The 22,371-nt window shown below is 40.6% G+C and overlaps 1 protein-coding gene across 1 annotated transcript; it reads left to right on the forward strand.

The window, feature by feature from the left end:
• Positions 1-421: 421 nt before the first annotated feature.
• LOC119736049 lies at positions 422-21,065 on the forward strand. Its single transcript, XM_038210054.1, has 10 exons — positions 422-586; positions 1,683-1,809; positions 2,670-2,797; positions 5,871-6,125; positions 9,257-9,520; positions 10,435-10,800; positions 11,137-11,544; positions 11,778-11,924; positions 16,733-16,865; positions 18,664-21,065. The coding sequence occupies exons 3-10, from the start codon at positions 2,722-2,724 to the stop codon at positions 20,042-20,044; spliced, it is 3,030 nt and encodes a 1,009-aa protein (XP_038065982.1). The 5' UTR covers positions 422-586; positions 1,683-1,809; positions 2,670-2,721; the 3' UTR covers positions 20,045-21,065.
• The last annotated feature ends 1,306 nt before the right edge of the window (positions 21,066-22,371 follow it).

The following is a 22,371-nucleotide window of genomic DNA, read 5'->3' on the forward strand; positions in this document are numbered from 1 at the left end:
GTCAGTCACTTCTAGATTGCACGCACTATCCGAACCTGTGATGTATTAACTTGTTTAAGTTCAACTTCGGTCGCAGTGCCAACTGCAGGAACGTCACGTGCGCGTGCTATACAAACATCCCTTTTCTTTGTAATCATTTCTATACAAAGCACAACACAGCTTAACAATCCCAGACAAAACTACGTATTACAAAAAAGTAGGCTACGTAGTTCTAGGTAATATTTTGAAAAAGATGTATAATTCAAATAATCATCTGATATTTTTGTCTTAGCAAAAGTGCATTAGTGCTGGAGAATTCTATTGATACGCAATTTATGTTCTTCACATCAAATACACCTGAGTAATAATGGTTTTGTCCAGTCTGCTTGGTCATGTGATCATAGCTGATCGCGCCACTGTCTGTGACGCAGATCACTGATGGCTGGCTATTCAGTAGGATACAATCGATGTTGATACCAGACCCAACTTATGAATGAATTCGTACTTTACGGAGGATTGTTTGCCTATTTCAACCAAGGCAAGGTACATTTGCCCACCTTGTTCTCATAATACACAGTCAGTGATTTGCCGGTACACCGAAGCATAGGTAAGTTTTAAGCTACGGGGTATAAGTTATCATTTCAGGGTTTTTTTTGCAACAGGAATGTACGTATGACACAATATCACCTGATATTAAATGAATTTAGGCTTACACGAGAAAACGGAGACACATTTGCATCAACTGTACAGATAATACTCTCATTGGCTCTATTTTGTCAAGAAGCTACCTGCATCTTCCAAAGTAATTCACGAGAAACCACTGAACACTTGGGTTTTTTTAATCTCTTTTCAGAGAATATATTAAATCCCATGTATATCACGAAATAGTGGCACGGCTCTATCATGCATCCTTCGTCCCATAACGCCTTTAAATGTATTTTATTGACGCTGTGAAGTTGTCGAGAACTTTTTTTAATGCCAAATTCACTTCATAGTAGGCCCTAACAAGAATAATATTTGATATTGTTTAAAAGCTAACCCCGTCAATTCTTCTCGCATACAACACTTCATCCGTATTGTATTAAGGACCACAACAATCCGTGCTCAATTTCCTGAAGAGTTGCGTTCCCCGAATTCAAAATGTAGCCTGTTTTCCCACTCGATGTTCACTCAGGGGGGGGGGGGGGGGGGGGTAACATTTCTAGCTGAAATGACTGCAGAATTTTCACACAATATACCAACAAGTCCAGAGGTAGGAATGTGATTTTTCCGTTTTCTGTAAATCGGGTAAGTATATATAGCTTTCAAATAGTTCAAACTCGGGGAACATTGCTAGCGCTCACTGCTATACGGAGGAAGTCAAGAGTTTGAGATACATTTCGGGGCTGCCTAAAAGAGTGAACCTCAAATTACTTGGCCTGAATAGAGTGAGAACATTCGAGGCCAGAAAAATAGACTGGCCCAAGACAAATCTAGTCATGCATAAGCAAAGTGTGTCAAAAGAATCTCAAGTCTCATTGTGCATTCAGTCTACCGTTTTGACACGCGCTGCTCCATTTCTATATTTGAATTGAGACTTCAAACCTAACATATGAAGTAAGGTTCTCACATTTTTCCAAATGGTGGGAAACTCTTTGCCTGCAGGACAAATAATGCTGGGATCATCCAACTATTATTGTGACTGTTGATTCATTATTTCTCAGCTGATGCTATATTCATAGTCCTTCTCAAATCTGGACGACGAAACAACACAGCTTGGACGGTCAGGATGAAGCAGGTCTTAGCAGGCCATCTACATGGGCAAAACGGGCCACGGACAAGCATCTGGAGGTATGGATGAAAACAGTATAACAGCTGTTTCTAAACTTCACTTTCCGATTTATTTATCTCAGTTAAAACGTGTTGCAACTGATTTCGGACAGCTAGGGGAGGATGGGATTCCAAAAGCTAAGAAAATGGCGTTTATCCTGTTTTGGAAATAACATTTTCATACAATTGAATCTACAGTGTGTCCCAAAAGGGCAACCCACAAACAAAAGGGATAATATGAACAAACTATGAACTTATTGACCATAATTATTGATGATTTGTATAGAGCAGTTAGCTTTTATTGATGTCTTAGATCCACTCCTTTGGTCATGAATCACTGAGTTTCAGTGGCGTAAATCCGTGCCGGCGAGTGGGGGATGAGGGAATATGGGATGACCAAAATCTTAAAATTACCTGATTGTTGAAATTTCAGGGGGGGGGTAGCTGGGCTGGATACCACATTGCATAAGGAGGCGATCTTTATGGTACAGAAGTACATATAATATGTTATATAGTCTGTTTTCGAACTATCTATCCAATGGGAAGGATGGGCCCATTTTGTCCATAACAAGATGTATGGTCTAGTTTCGAACTGTTTGAGTAATGTCGAAATAGTAATTCGCCGTCGCGAAATAGTAACTCGCCGCGGCAAGAAAGTAAATCGCCGCGGCGAGATAGGAACTAAATTTTTCTTAATTTCTTTTGGCCCTTTTACGCTAACGTAGTATCCTTAATTTAATATGCATTTTTTTTCTGCAATCGTGGTCAAAAGTTGAGACGAACACTGCAGCGGTGGGAAACATTGATTTTGCATTTAGGGCACACAAAGAATGCTTAGATCACCCAACTATAGTTGTGACTGTTGATTTATTATTTCTCAGCTGATGCTCTAAGCATCGTCTTTCTCAATTCTGCACCACGAACCAACACAGTATGGATGGACAACCACAGGCTGCTGTCAGGGAGAGGGACACTCAGGATGAAGCCGGTCCTAGCAGGCTACCTGGAGGTATGGGTGGTTGCATTTCATTGTACTTCCCCCTGCCTATTTCATCAATCTAAAGACCGTTTTGGGATTTAGATCGGACTTAAAATTCAAAAACTTCTTTAAACATGTGTTGTACTATTGGAGATTAATTACTTGAAGTAAGGTATGTTGTCTAGAAACTTAAAGGGGTACTTTTGACGGAATGCACGGTGACTGTTTTTTGCTCTCAAACCCCTTATTTCACGGCAGACAGATAGACCTAGTATAAGATAACTCGTTAAGCAGTAGAGTAATGTATTAATGTGATGTAAAAAAGAACATATGCCTAGGGTGTCCCAAAAAAGGCACAAACAACGGGATAATATGAACAAGCTATGGACAAAATGACAATTTATTATTATATTAAAATATAAACTTAGGGCAGTACGTTTTCCAATGATATCTTTGATGCATACCTCTGGCCATGCATCACTGAATTCCATTGTTTTGGTTGCAGGTGAAAATCCTCTTGGAATTTTTTTTTTTTTTTTGGGTGGGGGGATAATGAGCATATCCAGACATAATACACAAGTAGGTTCAATTTATATTTAGATTTGTGAAAACATAAAGAAACATGGTTGTGTTCACATTGTTTTACCCCAAACTGTTCCAAGAGGGTATCCACATGCCATTTTCAAGACAATTGCGTTTAGGAGGAATGAATCCAAGATACCAATAGAAAGCTAACTTCCCCTAATTTATGATTAATACTTATTCATGAATACACAAAGACAGTTAAGCCATTCCGATTGGTTTAGAGCCCGTCACATGGCCAGTTTTAAACGGTTGATCACTATGAGTATCAAATCTGGTGTCATCACCCTTTTATTGATTGAGCGATAATGATAATGATAATGATAATTACCCTGGCCTTCAGCTTGGTTAATTATCAGCATCCAAACTCCAACTGGTCTTAAGCATAGTGTTTAAAACCGGTCAAGCACACATTTATTTCCTTAATAATATTCATTAAGTTGTATTTGTTTTTTTGTAAATTTTTGTTGGTGCTACTTTTTTGCATAAAATCTTGTCCCTCAAAAATCGAGCGGTTTCAGTGCTGGTATAGCATTCCAATCAAACGCCTGTTTTCACAAAAGTTGCTTGGGTTACTTGCGTCATCGGCACCACGAACTAACACTCACGCGCAAGTGGGTGTCAGTTCGTGAAAACCACGTAATCAACAATTTTTGTTTCACGAACTGACGCCCGGTAGTGCGTGCGCACATCAACACTGACGCAAAAAGGACGTTTTCGTTTTCACGAACTGACACCCAAACATATACAGAACACGAATTTAATCCATCCGTATACTTGTGTGCTCGCACAAATATTTAATTAAAAAGCATTTTAATTGGTGAAATTAAGGTCAGTGTCAGTTCGTGAAACCGAAAATATATGGGGTTTAATTGCTCTAAAAGTGCCGCACTGTGGAGGATGTCAGTTAGTGAAACCCAAAATAACCAGGTGTAGCGTGAATATCCGACTCCATGAAATATGGACTCATTGGAAGTATTGCGCATGCGTAAGCACGATAATGCGCTATTTTTAGGATCATAATTGGAGAGTAACCTGTCACGTGCGAGGGATTAACCCATAATTCGGAAAAGAGTCCGATTTTCATAGGAGTCAGATTTCATATGACACCGGTACTGTAGATACGCACGCATGCAGTGCACTCACGCGCAACTGCGTTTCAGTTCGTGGTGCCGACTATGTTTAAATCTGACACAAGCGTGGCTTAATACACCACCCGAAATACGTTTAGGCAATGCAAACAATTCGCTGCTGCGCTAGATGAAAACAAACGGGTTACAACTTTTTTCCATGAAGGTATTTTTTTTGTATATCAGACATTTGAGATAATTATGACTAGATTTGTCCTGACAAAAGTACACTGTTAAGCGAGGGCAAATAAAGAGCACATTGATAATTCATCCATTAAAATGTTGTAAAGACATGCAGGCATAGGCTCAATTTGGAAGGCTGTGCCCTTTCTGTCTAAATTAAAATGGTAAAGTCTGGTTCCCGAACCCTCTACGAGGAAGGGCCTAGTCACAGCCAAACTATAGAGCTTTTGTCATGCTGATTCATGTACAGTTTGCTATTTTCAATGACTATAAGAATAATTGCAACAAGTATCACAAAACAATGACTCAGGTATCAAACCATTTTGACGTCTTATCGGAATAGATTTTGGACTGCCTGCGCCCGATTTCATCAAACTCTTCGTAACTTACGATGCATCGCAGCGATGCGACGCGTCGTATCTCTACGATGCGTCGCAGCTGCGACGCGTCCTACGATCCATTTCACAAAACACGTCGTAAAAAAGTGCGACACGTCGTAGGTGTATTTATAGCACAACTCGGTGACTGGTTTATGTATTTGGTCAGCGTACAGTAAATAGTAGCCTGATATTCAACAAAGAGTCGTCGGATCTCAGCTCGAAATTTGTTAAAACGTAAAACAAAATGATGGCCGTGCGATGCAATTTCGAAGGAAAACAAACTCTCATTGGACTGTATAGCTACTTGGAAATTTCAATTCTAATATTCCGGTCTAATTCATAATTATTAAATGAATTTTCTATTTACAACTTTTCACGCATTGCCTCGGTATAATAATCTCGTTAATGTAATGTTTATGGCATTAAAACTGGCTTAGAAATGACTCTTCTTATTTTGCGACGACCACTAGACACGTCTTAACTTGCGACGTGTTTTAAGCCGTTGTCAAGGAACTTACGACGCGTTCAACACATCGCAACTTTCGTGAAATGGAAAATACGACGCGTCGCGAGTTGCGACGTGTTACACGTCGTAACTCGAGTTGCAACGCGTCGCAGCGCTTCTTGAAATCGGGTGCTGATTAGAAACAAAATAAACTACACAGTGTTTGTGGACAAACAACAGCTGTTTCGGCTGATTGAAAGGATTCTGTGACATGTGATGACGACACGAAGATGTCACTTCTAATTTCACAGATAACACATCCCGGTTTGCTAAATATGCATGTTTAACCTACTCAGACCTATTTATATCATTCTGATTTGCAGAATCATCTATCAATGACAAAACTCTGTTCATAGTCGCCGAGAGACTTGGTCCTGAATGGGTACAACTGGCACTTGAGCTGTGCATTACCAGGATACAGATTCAGACTATCGAGAGAGTCTACCCACAAAATACCATAAGGCAAGGTCTTGAAATGCTTGGGACATGGACACTTGCCCAGCCTACCAGTATTGAACTGCAGAAGACAACGTTGCGCGCAGCATTGAGGAACATCGGAAGAGCAGATATTTTTTGCGGTAAATACATCTGCTAATATCTCTGCTTGTTGTATGCATAATATAGAGAGGTATGAAAGAAAGACGTTACTTGCAGGAATTGAATCCACATGTTCAGTAATTATTACAATAGTATAATAGACCGATTGCTCTACTTATGATTTGTGTTTCTGAAAGCGGTTGCATGTCTATGATTGTGTGTTCTGTCAGTGACACCGCACCAAATTATTCAATTAAGAATAGAAAGCAACATTGGAATTGATTTTTCAAAATTTTGTTATTGCACTTTTAGTTTATTTCCATTCAATGGGTACATGTTAACCACAATTTAAGATGCTCATTTATGATTTCTTGACTGCTAAAGCTCTTCCTTAGGGCAGCATCACACACTCTTTAAAGCTGTGTTTCCTGTACTTTTCAAGGAATTGATATCATTTTTTGTTTATTATTATTACATTTCAACTGCTATGTTTAATCCAATCAAACACATGTTTTCCCTTTTTTTTGTGAGGGGGAAATCTGCAACCCTATGAAAATGTATTTCGTTTTGAGCATAAACATATCCGCTTTGCGAGCAGACTAGCTCCAGGTCCGTACATTACCGACACCGACTATGGGGATGGAACCAGTGAGACCGGATTATTGTCTTAATTGTGACCAACAATTAGAAATTGTAAAGATAATAATTCAGTGACTAAAAACGGAACTGTTTTTTTTTCAGTAGCAGGCGCGGATCCAGCGAGGGGTTTGGGGGTTCACCCCCCCCAGCTCTGTCCAAATTTTTGTTTTCATAGAAATTTATAAATAATACTGCGACCCCCCCCCCCCCTGCTCTGGCACCCCAAAAGAAATTATGCTGGAATAATGTTTTCCTGTGCAAAAATACGGAAAGATCCAGCTTAGTAAGGGGTATTTGTACACTTTTTTTGTAATCTATTGTTAATAATCGTCCAATTTGAACAGCGCCCCCTATTGAAATATGGTAGCAGCCCCCCCCCCCCCCCGCCCCACCCAGTGTTTTTAATTTACGGAAGCCAAGTATCCGGAGAAAACAAAACCTGTCTACATTTTAGAATTTATTTTGCTGATATTCATCAGCAAAAAAAATTCTAAAATGAAAAAAAAAATGAATTTTCTAAAATTCTAAAATGAAAAATAAAAAAATCTGGATCTGACCCTGAGTAGATGTCCCATTAAAAAGTGAATATGCATACCACATGCCTATTGCTAGACAAATTACTGTCTAGAAAAGCAATTTCTTTTTCGAAATGAAACTTTAACCCTAATCAGGCCGGGTTATTTTGACCATCTCTCAGCCGGCGGGGGGGGGGGGGGGGGGGGGAGCGGATTCCGCCCGTGGTCCGATTTTTTTGTTTTTGGTATCAAAAGATGCGCAAGGCTCGAGGCTAAAAAGTCATAACAGCTCGGGTCGCGAAATTTTTTTTTTCGGGCTATCGCGGAAAAAGTTGAGGGGGAGGGGGCGGATTCCGTCCCCGGCCCCTTTATGGTTAAAATCGCACAGCTTTTAAGGGGGAGACTGTACTTAGTTTTACACGACAAGGGTAATAATAAAGAATGTTTTATCTTTGTACTTTGTTAACTTTAGGAGTTTTTTTAAAACCGCCCTTCAGGTCGTCCTCATTTGCTTGCGCCGCCACCGAACCGTCGGCATCAAGCAGAAAAGTTATGCTCACAGCTCACAATTCTGAAAAATTGTGTGATTCTTATGTTGTCTGAGAAACAGACCTTCACGAGTGCAGAGCCTCTCTACGAGCGTGTGCCTATAGCCGATCAAGCACATTTCACGCGACAGCGCGCTCCAGCCAATCGAGTCGACCTTGTAAATGTTGACTTTATTTCGATCAGAAATGTGGACTGAGCAGTTGATAGGTCAGTTTGGCTACAATGATTTTTTGTAATACGACAACGGGTTACGGAAGACCCGACAGAAGGTGCCCGCTGAATGGTCGGAATCATGAGGTCACGACGCAGTCTTATTTACATAATAAATCGCAGAATAAGCCATTATCATAGACGTGTGTGTGCAAGCAACCGTTCCATGTACATGTATAGTCTATTCATAAATACCTCAGACAGTTTAGCTATTCCTATTGGTCGAGAGCCCGTCACGTGGCCGGTATTAAACGGATGATAAAGACATGGCTAGCTGGTCTTAAACACTTTTCCAGTGTCACAATAAAATGTGGACTCCTAAAAATCCAGTGCCTCTTACCGTTTCATTGGTTGAACGTTCACAATCCTCACGTAGGCATGCGCAACACTACAAGCGAGTCAGAATTTTATAGTTCTAAATTCAAAACGCAACGCCCCAGGTGCGTTCTGCGTGACATCGCGCAGAACATGTTACGCGCGCGTCAATCTCCATAAAAGGGTTGTTTACATCTTACTCGCCAGCTCAACACTCCATTATTTTGCTAGAGGGATGTTTCAAAAAGCATGAAGTGAACTTGTTGAACAAAATCGGGATTTTTTGAACGAATTATTTGAATTTTTTTTACGGATAAGGTATTTATGAATGGGAATAAATATGTGCTTGGTCGGTATTTATCACTCGTTTAATACCGCTTAGAGTCTGGGTGCTGATAATTACCCTCGCCTCCGGCTCGGGTAATTATCAGCACCCAGACTCTAAGCGGTATTAAACGAGTGATAAAAACCTCCAGAGCACACATTTATTCCCTTATTGAAACAAGCGGCATCTCGACACAAACGCAACCACGCTCATCTTACCCACGACGCAACGACGATGTACGCACGATGCTGTAACTTCACAAAGGTCGAATTTGTCTACTATTTTATTTGAGCGGCTACGATGCAAATAGTCTTTATATCGTCACAGATATTACACTCAGGTCGCAAAACATCGTCTACTGAAATGTTCTTGACGGTCGTAACTCAGGCGCAGCTTGAACCTAAAAACGCAGTCGCCCACTGTTTTGTGTTCGCGCAAGGTCGACCTGAGGTCGGCTCAACGGCAGTTTGTGTAATTAGTTCTGCTTTTGGGTTTCATTAACACTTGTTATAAAAGTCAGTAATTGGCAAAATATGCCCAATCTTAATTGTGTGCCTCAAATATTTATTCATGTAATGTACATGTGTAAATCACTTGACCTATTTCTATCAATTTGCAGAATCATGTATAAATGACAAAATTCTGTCCGATGTCGCTTCGAGACTTGGTGATGGATGGGTAACACTGGCACTTCAGCTGGACTTTACCTTGACACAGGTTAAGACTATCGAGACAAACTACCCACAGGAGACCAAAAGGCAAGGTCTTGAAATGCTTGAGACATGGAAACATGATCAGTCCATCAGTGTTGAACAGCAGATTACAACGTTGGGCGCAGCATTGAAGAACATCAGAAGAACAGATATTGCAGATTTTCTGAAAGGTAAATACATGTCTCTGCGAATTATATTGGTAATGTAAACAGGAATAAAAGAAAGACGTTACTTGCACATATTGAATACATGTACTCAATAATATTGCAAAAATGTGTAAAAATAGACCGTTTTCTCTACTTTTAAAAGCGGTTGCATGTCTATGATTGTATGTTCTAATGTCAATGAAACGGCAACAAATCATTTAATGTTTCTCTTTTGAAAACAGTAACGAAGAATAGAAAGCAACATTGTAATTGATTTTTTTTTAAATCCTTATTTTGTGATTTTTTTCATTTGGTACTTACTATCCAAGATTCCTGGAGACTACTAAATCTGGTGTAATTTGTGATTTCTTGACTGCTAAAGCTCTTCCTAAAGACAGCAACACAAACTTTAAAGTTGTGTTCCCTGTGCTTTTTAAGAATTTATATTTTCTTTTTTCTTACATTTTCATATTTTTATATACATTTTCAACGTGTTATTTGGTGGGTGGGGGACGTCTGCAACCCTCTGAAATAGTATTTTGTTTTGAGCACAAACAGATCCGCTTTGCGAGCAAACTGGCTCTCGGTCCGTACATTACCGAAATTGATTGTGAGGTGGGAACAAGCGAGGAAGAAATTATTGTGTTGTTACCAAAATTTCGAAATTGTAAAGTAATAATGTAGTAACACAATTGTATTAATGTATAAATTGTTCGATATTTTGATTAAGCCCAAATGAATATTAAAGTAGTGGACTCCTAAACCTACAAGCCAAATCAATTGCCCAAAGACTCTTATTTCAGTTTCAGACTCGTGGACCCATAAAAAAACGTAATATATATTGAACGTGATAATTATATGTATTTTAAATAGCCAATGTGACATTGAATTGTTCTTCATTCTGAGGTTTCTCTTTATTCTTTGTTTTTTTTCCCCAGACTTTCCAACATTGTTAATAAAGACAAACGCGCCATGGAAGGAGACGAAGACCGCTCGCGCTACTGGTAATTGGGATGGACCACGTCACCAGGTCGCAGCTATCATAGAATCATGTGACGGAGTGCTTGAGCAAGTAAACCAAGGGTCTGTGACATTTGTTGTACGCATCATGAGTCGGGAGGGTCTGGACAAACTCTGGAGGATGTACACCAGCGGAGAACTCGCAAAGAAACTGACAGAGCTTCTCATTACGGAGGAACTGACAACAGAGGATAAGAGTATCCGGGATATCCAGGCGACTATACCGAAAAACGATTACGATCAAGCCTGCGGATTCTTTGATGAATTGAAAAACCAGCGGAAAGGTATATCTGAATAATACATGTACATGTAGGCCCTACATGTAGATGACATCACTGTAGAACATCGGGGAAATTGTTTAACTCGAACTCGAACTTTCTTTTTCATTGGTTTTGTGTGTGTGTGTGTGTGTTTGAAACGCAAGGTTTCTCTTGTGTCAGTTATTACAAGAATAATAAACATACTTTTTTTGTTTATGAGACTCCCATTTGCATGGTCGTAAATTCCGGAGGATGGGGAGGAAATATCCCTGTCCTATGAAAAACACTGATGTGACTGTCACAGGAAAATGATCTCTACGAATTGCTCTTCATTCTATCACGTTGTCTTTCGTTTTTCAGAATTTCCAACAGTGTCAGTAGAGACGGATGCATCATTGAAGGGGACGGAGACCGCTCGGGCTACTGGTAATCTCAGGATGGACATTGCCGACTCAAACGATTGGGAGGGACAGGATTATAGACGTCATCAAGTCTCAGCTGTCCTAGAATCATGTGACGGAGTGCTTGAACAAGGAAACCCTGGGTCTGGGACATTTGTTGTTCGTATAATGAGTCGGGAGGGTCTGGATAAACTCTGGAGGATGTACACCACTGGAGAACTTGGCAAGAAACTGACAGAGATTCTTATCACGGAAGAACTAACAACAGAGGATAAGAGTGACTTGGCTATCCAGGCGACTATACCGGAAAACTATTACGATCAGGCCTGCGGATTCTTTGATGAATTGGAAAAAGACCAGCAGAAAGGTAGCTGAATAATACGTGTACATGTACATCATGTACATGTACGTGTAGATGACATGACTGTAGACAAATCGGGAAATTGTTTAAATCGCACCTGGATACCTCAATTTATTTATCATTGCCTAGAGATTTGACTGAAAAGGAGTTTCTTGTAATAACTAGTCTTCTTTTTCAAATGTTTTTGGTTGAAACGTAACGTCTCTCTTGTCAGATAGGCCTATTACTTTTTTTAACAGATGAAGAGGACTCGAGCGGCATGATGGATGTAGAGCACAAAGAACTTGGAGAAAGCAGCCCAGCAAAGACGGGTTATAGTAGTGATCCAGCTGAACAATCTGCAGAGAGATCAGCAGAAAAACTGGAGATATTGCATACGACAACAGGTAGATGTTCAGTAGCATAAATCTGTGCCAGCGATTGAGGGGGGATTGAGGGTGACCAACATCCTAAAAAAAAAACCAGCCGACGGAATTCGAAAAGCAGGGAGGGGGGGGGGACAGCTCAACACCACGTGGCAATGTGAGGCCGCTATTCATGATACAGTGTACATCTTATGCGAACCAGAGCACTTTACGTCAAGAGAGTTCATTTAAAGCTTTTGTGGTGTTCTCTCTCCGTTTTGCATTTCTATTTAATACCTCCGGCCTTTCTTGTTCCTCACCACAAACATCGCGGGGGTGTGTTACCCAATGGCCCATCCCTAGTTTAAGAAATGGGGCAGGGTGTTCATATCCTTCCCGGAGGATTGGTTGAGGCTGGCGGTGAGACTGAAAAAAAATATCCGAAGTGATGTTTTCCCTTGGTAAAACTGCATTCGAGTCAGGAGATCGGGCAAAAAATAGGGCAGTGTTCCCTAATGTGGTGAAGGGCTTACTCAACAAATCCGATCACCCCCACCCCCACCCCCACCCCGCATTGTGCAAAAAAATACATTTTGGTTGACGCAAAAAATATTAATCAAAAACTGTCTCCTTATACATCTTCTTAATTTATAGCTTTCTGGCTATATTTGAACTATTATAAAATACTTGTTCACGGCACGTCTAAAATGTATTAGCAAGAATTAGAATTTGCACGAATTCAGTGTCTGTTCAATCTGTAGTACAACTACATTTGGCAAAGTGTTTAAAGATATAGTCCATCAGTTGTAATTTTGTGCATTTTGTTCGTTTGAAGCAACAAAAGTGTTTAAAATCTATAATGAAGGATATTGAACAACTAACCTGATGAAGTTTCAGCTCAGCTTCAGCTGTATATTCCGAGAAAAACAGCATCATGTTTTGAATTGTTTTGAATTGCAGCTTTACGCGATGTCGCGCACTGATCCGACGAATTATAGCAACCGCGCGCGCCTGTGCGTCGTGCCAATGCTTGCGCGCGCTGCGCCAAAACGAACTACTAATTTAAATTCTCCTACGGTGCTTCTTAAGATGCACCGTTGGAAATGCCTTCTTTTGTTGATTTCTTCAAAATGAGAACTTGCCAGAAAGAATAATTTCACAGGGTGTTTAGTCTCCTTACTATCTTTCAACCAGTATGTTTTTCAACAATAATTACGCCAGTTACTTTTTTGGATAGCTGCAAATGATGGAGTCCGGCTTTAAGGAAAGATATTGCAAAAATGCTTCAAGGGACAGGCAACGCAAAGAGTGCCTATACAGAAATAGTTCAGTTCAAAGTGAAATGATCACAATTCAAGGACATTATCACAATGTTGTATTCGGGTTTATCACGTCTTCATAAGTCATATTCATGAACTAATAGTCTAGCGGATATGTTAATATCGATGAATTGTGCACTTTTGCATAACAGCGTGAAACTTGGCACAGCTGTTCATATTCATGCCAGAAAATGTTTGAGATGAGGAGCCATCGCAAATTTACCTTTCAGGGGCGTGGCATCCATTTAAAAAAAGGGGCGGGACTTGTCGTGCCCGCAGTGTAAACGGTTGTTCCCACTTGTTACAAAAGCAGGAAACTTCACAAAGACATAATTGTATTGATTATAAGTGTTTTCAAGATTCGGAGCCACCACAAAAGTACCTTTGGGGGGGAGTGGGAGCTATTTTTTTTTTTTTTTTTTTTATTGATTTATTTATGATGCCCACCTTGGGAAAAAATTGTGCCCATATTTCATGAACGAATAAAACGTCCCACAGACGTTTATGTTCATGAGAAAAAAATCTAGATGTGGAACAATTTCGAACACACACTTTTAGGGGCGTGGCAAACATACTAGGACAAAAAGGCGCGGGGTTTTCGTTATGCCCACTATGTAAATTTTGTTCCCACATTTACAGAGGAATAGAACTTTCCACAGATATTGATATTCATGAGAAAACAAATTCAAGATGTGGAGCCATCGAGAACACACTCTTTTAGGGGTGTGGCAGCCATATTGAAAAACAGGGGGCGCGGTTCTCATTATGCCCACCATGGGAAAATGTGCCCACATCTCATAAACGGATGAAGCTAATTCCCACTTAATATTCAAGAGAAAAAAATTCAGACGTTACGATCGCAAACACACCCTTTTAGGGGCGTGACAGCCATAGTAAAATGGGGGGGGGGTGCTACTAATCATTTGCTCACCATCGAAACTTGTGCCTACCTTTCACACAAACTTGGTGAAAGAAAATAAATTCAAATATGGAGCCACAGCAAACTCATCCTTTTAGAGGCGTGAGGGGCCTACTCACTATGCCCACAATTGCAATTTTTATATTTTGTTGTTGATTTCTGAAAATGTTGATTGGCCCATAACCTATATGACATTATTTGGTAATACAATGACTTACACCAAAGGGCATGGGTAAGTAAGTACCGGTAGGCTAACCAGTTATTGGGTTCAACGTGTGTACTTGTACTTATATTTTCATGCACATCTAAATTCAAGAGTGATTTTATATAATTATAAATACACAGCACACAATGGCAGCCCTAAACTCTAACATTTTACATATAAGGGCCAAGGAAATTTTTTTCACAGCGGTGGGGAGGGGGTGGGGTGGGTTGTCATATGACGCTTTGGGCGCTGTTTAAAACAACCACATTTCATGGCCATTTCAATAGTCTTCAATACATGTACCGGTATACGTTAAATGTGAAGTAAAATATTGACTTCCATTCCATTTTTTTCGATGTCTGTTCTCTTTTTCTCCTGGTGTGTGTGTGTGTGTGTGTGTGGGGGGGGGGGGGGGGGTGCGCAAAATACCCCTACCCCCTACCCGTTGCGCCACATTGACAGCAGGTTGGGTCGCAACACAATGTACTCTCCTCACCGTGGTGGTCTCGTCCACTATGACTTCACATTCAATGAATCTTTGTACCCCAACCCTACAACCCCTCCGTTCCCTTAGAAATTGTATATCAAGCTCTGATGAGTGTTTTGTTTACCCCCACCAAATCCATTACAAACTGCATACACTGCGACACTGCATATGCCTTTGGGTCTGTCACAAAAAAGGCATGGGAAACACAATATATTTGAAGAAGTAACACTAGTCTTTCCAAGACTAACTGAGGTACCCCAGTTTATACCCCAATTCAGAAATTGCTGCAGTTGAGAGGTTAACAATAATTCTACAGACGACAGAACCAGTAACTGGGTTAATATAGATGAGGCAAGAATGCATAGTGTAAGAAAAACAGGGTTTGCCAACAGTCACTTCGAACTATTAAGGCGGCCCTACTCCAACACATTAGTAGAGCTATCTGAGGTGGATTTTATTATATGAAAAGCGATCAAAATTGCCCAAGGTGGGCATATTGAGTACCCCCCCCCCCATTTTGAAAATGGATATTTGGATGCCGCACCTCTAAAAGGGTAGGTTTGTGATTGTTTCACATTCGAAAAAAGAAAGATTTTCACGAATATATTGTCCGTGTTGAGTTTAATCCGTTTATGAAAGGTAGGCACAACTTTGCGATAACTCCACGTCTGAATTTTTTTCTCGTGAATGTAAATGGCTGTGGGAATTAGCTTCATTCGTTTATGAGATGTGGGCACATTTTCTCGCACCTAAAAGGGTGTGTTCGCGATGGCTCCACATCTTGAATTTATTTTCTCATGAATGTCAATGTCTGTGGAAAGTTCCATTTCTCTATGAATGTGGGAACAATATTTCCAAGGTGGGCATAATGAAAACCCGGCCCCTTTTTTCTAATATGGTTGCCACACCCTTAAAAGGGTGTGTGTGTTCGAGATTGCACCACATCTGGATTTTTTTCTCATGAATATAAACGTCTGTGGGACGTTTTATTTTTTCATGAAATATGGGCACAATTTTTTCTAAGCTGGGCATAATAATTACCCCCCCTCTTTTTTAAATAGCTGTCACGCCCCCCAAAATGTACTTTTGTGGTGGCTTCGAGTCTGGAAAACACTTACAATCTATATAATTATGTCTTCGTGAAGTGGGAACAACCGTTTTCACTGCAGACACGACAAGTCCCGCCCCCCTTTTTAAATTGATGCCACGCCCCTAAAAGGGTAAATTTGCAATGGCTCTACATCTAAAACATTTTCTCGCATGAATATAAACATCTGTGCCAAGTTTCATGCTTTTATGCAAAAGTGCACATTTTTTGTTCACATCCGCTGGACTATAACAAGTAACAGCTAAATGTGTATCGCAATGCGCATCACTGTAGCAGATTGATTTGTCGAAAACACCATCTTAAACATCGTGATCATTCCCTCCGGAACCTAGGGATGCCTTTTTATTGGCATTAATCTTTGTTACATAACATGGAAAATATCCTTGCTGCTAATTAAGTTCACAGACGCGATTAATTGTCATCATCGTCAGATCTAGCTTATAGTAAATACTTACTTTTAATAACATGAATAAGGTGACTTTTAGAAACGAATTATACTTCGGAATTGTATATTTTCCAAAAATACCATATATTTTTTAGGAAATATTTAAAACAATTTTAATATTCAACATTTAAAAAAATTACCTTTTTCAATAGGCCTACCACCTTTTGTAAGAATTGCTTTAATGAACATTTTGAAACGTCTGGGCCAAACTTATTATAAAGACATTCCCTCAATCAAACCAGAAGGGATCCTGAAAGACGGGCAGAGCGCACTTTCATTTCCATTTGAAATTCTAAACTACAAAATAGCAACAAATTACGCCTTTTCCCCACACCTGACAGTGATTTTCACACACTTTCACATCTAGAGGGTGCGTTTACTTTTGAGGTCATGCAAGCAGACACGATGGACACGACAACGGAAGGATTCACGGGAGCCAGCATCACGGCGGAGGAGGATCCGATTGAGGCCCTCACTGGAACCGTCGCAAACTTGAAATTGTAAGTTGTAGAAATTCATTTAAATCTAAAATGTAGACAGTTTCGCCCGTCAACACTTCCCTATCAAAGTGCACCATGCAGGCACGAGCGAATAGACGGCCTCTTCATGCTGGCATCTTGTAGACCTTTAAATAATAATAAGTTTCTCATACATTTTCAAATTACATGAAATTTGATTATTCCCATTAAGCAGCTAATTTATAAGTTATTATTGCATCAACATCTTAAAAATCGTTCTGAAATGGTTGCTTATTTTGTGAATTTTGATACAGCGTGAAAACATTATTGATAATTGTCATTTATTTTGAAAAAATTCGTTAAATAAAGTAAGTTATCTATCTGGAAAATAGATCACCTTTTGCAGCATGTAGTACAGATTTTTTGACTTTTGGTGAATGCACGGCTGAATACGCAGTTGAATACGCGGCTAGAAATCCGGCCGAATCCGCGGCTATCTTGAGCCAGGTCAAGTTGTTGTGAAAAAAAATCACGCATGAGTGGGTTTACAACTTGGGCCTGTCGTGAATATTGGCGTCAATATTGGCGCAGATATTTGCGACATGGCAACCATGTCGTGAATATTGGCGTCAATATTGGCGTCAATATTTGCGACATGGAGACCCTGTCGTGAATATTGGCGTCAATATTTGCGACATAGACACCATGTCGTGAATATTTGCGTCAATATTGGCGTCAATATTTGCGACTTTGGTTCATGTCGTGAATATTTGCGTCAATATTTGCGACTTGGAGACCATGTCGTGAATATTGGCGTCAATATTGGTGTCAATATTTGCGACTTGGGTCCATGTCGTGAATATTGGCGTCAATATTGGCGTCAATATTTGCGACTCGGGTTCATGTCGTGAATATTGGCGTCAATATTGGCGCAAATATTTGCGACTTGGGTCCATGTCGTGAATATTGGCGTCAATATTGGCGTCAATGTATATGTGCGATGTCCCTTTAAAGCCACCATAGGAAATGGATATTTGCACAAAAGACAGAAATTGCCCAGCTCTCACCCCTATGGTGAGAATGCTGGCTACACCGCGATTCCAAACTAAGGGCACTGGCTCATAGCCATCATGTGGCTTGCGTACAAGATCGTACGGAACATTCGAGCAACGTCAATATTAAACTAACACATTTTTAACGTGCAGAGAATGATGAAATCAATGATGGGAAGCCACGTTAAATGTCGTATGGTTGCTGGACAACGGCAGACTAGCCAACGTCTTTTTTTTTATAAATATTGACACATTTTCAACGAGCAGAGTATGATGAAATCAATGATGGGGAGGCCCCGTATCCGAATGAGAAATATCCTGTGGATGCTCGGACACCGGAAACACATATATATATAGCCCATGTTTTCCTTGCTTTTCATTATAAGCTCTAACGGATGCAGTGTGTTGTCAGTTGCTCCACACTGTTGTGGCTTGGATGAGCAAACACATAATTCCTTGAATAAAAGCAAACATGTAAGTGTGAGAAATCGTTTTAACTGGCAATGAAGTTCGCAATTCGGCGTTAATGTTTGTAATGAAATACATGTATTTGGTGTTTTAATGAAACCTTGGTTTGTAAGTTTCATCGAACAATATGAATATCAAACTGCGTTCATCCAATGGCAAGGATAGACAGATTGAGTCATTGGGTGTATTTAAATTCCAAAGGAAGTATTTCAATTCCGTTAATAACGTTTGTGTTGACTTGAGGTATAACCGAAGTCTCAAACTTATATAATTATCTAAGGCAGAATTCAGCTATTGATATTTAAAATCTATTTTCTCAGGGCATCCCGGCGCACTTTGGCTACGCCTGTTGGACATTTCCATCTGTCTTTGCTTTGTAACCGAAGTCGACTCACTGATATTACTGCCGACTTCAAACGTGGTCATCTCTTGGCCTACTTGGAGGAGAAGAGGATGAAAGCGGAACGTCACGCCATTCGTAACCTTCTAGGCGTGCTCGCTTACAGGCAAGAAAACGACCGTCAGGGCGCCTTGGATTACTTCAATCACATCCTCTCTCCGGGAGAAGACCCAGACAACCTGAACGCCATGGCCAACCGTCATTTTGTGATGTCTACGTCCAGAGGTGGAATTCCCGTGGCTGCTCCTGACGAGCCTGATTTATCTACAAAAGAAGGCAAGAGGGCACAGGCCAGGAGATACGCCGAACAAGCCTTTGCCCTCATTGACGAAAAGAACAACGATGCTATCTATTATGAGCGATCCAGCAGAGTGCTCGAGCTTTGCAATCAGGCGATGGAGCTGGCGGGTCACCTCGTCGATCTAGACGAGAGCAATGATTGGAAGTACCTGGCTGGAGAAGCCAGCTACGAAATGTTACGGAAAACAATGAAGACAATTGAGACACACGACGAGGCCTGTCAAGCTATGAATAATGCTGTCTGGAGCTTTTGGACCATAGCGGAACATCCATCTACGGATGTCAACATGAAAAGCTCGGCCTGGGTTCATATTGGTGTATTATTCTCCTGGGTATCGAAATGGAATGTACCGATAGGAGACGTACCAGAATCTCTGTCGGAATTTATCGACGATCCGGAAAGATGCGTACGCAAGGCGAGGGAAATAGTACCAGATTCCCCGCAGGTTCTTAATTATCTTGCTCGTTTTCGTAGCCAAGCCGGTGATGTGGAAGAAGCACTGAGGCTATACGAGGAGTCCATTCTTCTACCAAGCACCAAAGAGAATTTCTTCGCGTACTCAAGCAGGGCCGAACTCTGCCTCAAGGAACACAAACGTGCCGTCAGCGCAGATGCTCCCGATCGGAGACACCTTGATCAAGCCAAAGACGACTTGGAGTACATCCTTACGAAGCACGAATCGCCATTGGATTATGCGATGCTGGCTGATGTGTGCCTACAAATGGCTAAGATCCCCATCGACTCAGCAACAAGACAAGAGTACCTCACAAAGGCTCTGCACAACTGTTTCATTTCAGAGAACTGCCAGAGAGGCAACGAACGGGACCAACTTTACAATGTCCGCGGACGATGTCAGTGCTTACTCGGCCAGCATAGAAGAGCAAGGGAGTCATTCAAACTGGGAATGAGATGCGAAAAGAAATTGGGCTACAGGTGGGGAGAATGCGGAAGCCTTCTAGCCGATTGCGAAGATCACCATCGTCTGGGAGACGATTACTAGAGATGGCCGGAGACCAGTGGCTTATCCAGGTACTGTGGGGGATGTTTCACAGGAAACAATAATTATTCTGAAATCCGGAATCAAAAGTCCACGTACAGCAATAGTATGATAACGTTTTACTTACATGGGACTGCAGTTGACGTTCAGTGGAGTAAAATCCCTTGGGAGAAAGGAAGATAGTTCTCCACGCTCTAGCTTGTACATTATCTTGTAGCTTTCAAGAACAGGAAAAACCACGGTATACATGTAATTACAAATGTGCATCTTCGTTTTTTTGTTTAAAATATAATTCTTCATGAGACCGACTGGCAAAAATTTGCAACCAAAAGATGTATAATACAACATTTAGGTTACCTTATGCGCTATTTGTAAAGTGATGCTGTCTACTGTTTGTAACTGAAAATGTTTAATCAAGAACTCATTAATAATATTCATAATGTAAAATTGCATAGTAAGTACAGCTTTTAATGAACTGGTAAATTGAAGTTTTACGTGGTAAGTCTTGATATTTGTAGCGGCTATACTTTCGGAAAATTCCAATATTTTGAAGTTAGAGACTGTTAATCGTGTGCATACTGCCTATTATTATTTGTAACGTAGACTGTCACCAACCCTTTACTTTTCACAAAGAACATGCTTAGGTTTAGCTCTGGAAGAGTTGTGTGAACCCTGCGGCCCTATTTTGGTAAAATGATGTATCTCACTTGAAGGACATTTTAAGATTTAAAGATTTAAAGATTTAAATGTTGCCGTTTTGGTCTTTAGGTCTTCAAGACTGTGAAGCAGTCATTTTTTTTGTGAAAAGTAGGTCACGTGACCTTTAATATGTTATCGTGACCTTTGACCCAATTTATGTACTTATGTATCATTCCGAAAATCAACGAAAATAAAATGACTTGATAGAGCATGTCTTCCTCCACCCACACAACTTACTATTCTGTTTCTAAAGGTACTTAAATTAATCTTGGGTTGGGAATTTCTCATGATGAGGTCAAACCAGACTCATAATATAAATTATCAGCAGTAGCGTACCCAGGAATTTGTTTGTGTGTGTGTGTGTGGGGGGGGGGGGGCTCATAATTTGTTTGTTTTCGAATTTCTGTAGAAGATTGAACAAAAAAATACCCACCCCGGGATGCCACTGCTAATTAGTTATCCCACGAGCGCGCTTGGAATATGAATATATCAATGCAATGCTGCTGTGTGACCCATATGCCACCCGACGCACTACATTATTCCGTGTTCCACGAGCGCAAGTGGGCTAACTATTTTATCTTCAAGCAAACTTGACGTCGAATGCTTGAGAGTCGATCGTCATCAGCAGTTACTATTTAGGGTACGCAACAGCTCTATGCTTACTACCGGGACCCAGTACAGCGGACACACATCCAGGTGAAATTTATCTCGAAGGAAAAAATTGTCAAGTCTGTGAGACTCATTACATTTCAAGAAGCGCAGTGATGAATGAGTAAGGTAACTTTGATTGCGATATTGAGTATTATCTTCAAGCAAACTTGAATCCTAGACCCTGATTAGTCCATCTATAGCAACAACAGTGTGATTTGATATAATACTGCACAGCTATATTGCACCCCAGATATCGAATGTACATGTACATGTATGCATTGTGTTCTTTTTTATTTGCTGCTGAACAGTCCGATACACTATGCACCTACATCCCTCACCACGTACAATGTACGCATTCGACGTCAAGTTTATAACAGCCCCACTCTAAGTGATACAGCGAATTCGGAAACGAAACCGAGCCTTGAAAAAGGACCGTCATTGTCGTCATGATTATTTTTAGCCGCGGTGACTGCCCGACCTACAATTTAGACGTTAGCGTCGGGAATAATTGTCAGGTCTGGGAACCAGACTATGATGTCATGTTATGTTGCGCAGTTTTGACTGGCACACGTCTTCGGATCATTTTATGTTTGCTGCCACCAGTGATTGTCTTACACAGCTAGAGGTAAGTGTTGAAGGTCACGTGTAAGTAGACCTACTATAAGAGTGTGTATAGAGTGGTTCTCTCTGATTGCCTGCATTTGTGGTTCTTGCTGCATGTCATAAGGAAATGAATACACATTTGGTCAAAAACGAAATCAGAAGATCACTTGATAATTTTCCACAAAATTAAAATTGAATGTGACTATGGGGGTAAAGTGCAAAATAATAGATGACGTTGAGATTTGAATGTTTGTACGATAAGCTCATATGAGTGGACAGTGAGGCAGGGGTGTAGAGACGCCGATTAGATTGGGAGATGACAACAAATTTGCCGACCCCGTCGGCCCTATAAAACAGGCATGCAACCGACTTTCCCT

This window comes from Patiria miniata, unplaced genomic scaffold (genome assembly GCF_015706575.1).
Source record: "Patiria miniata isolate m_02_andy unplaced genomic scaffold, ASM1570657v1 HiC_scaffold_10, whole genome shotgun sequence".
NCBI classification, from domain to species: Eukaryota; Metazoa; Echinodermata; class Asteroidea; order Valvatida; family Asterinidae; genus Patiria; species Patiria miniata.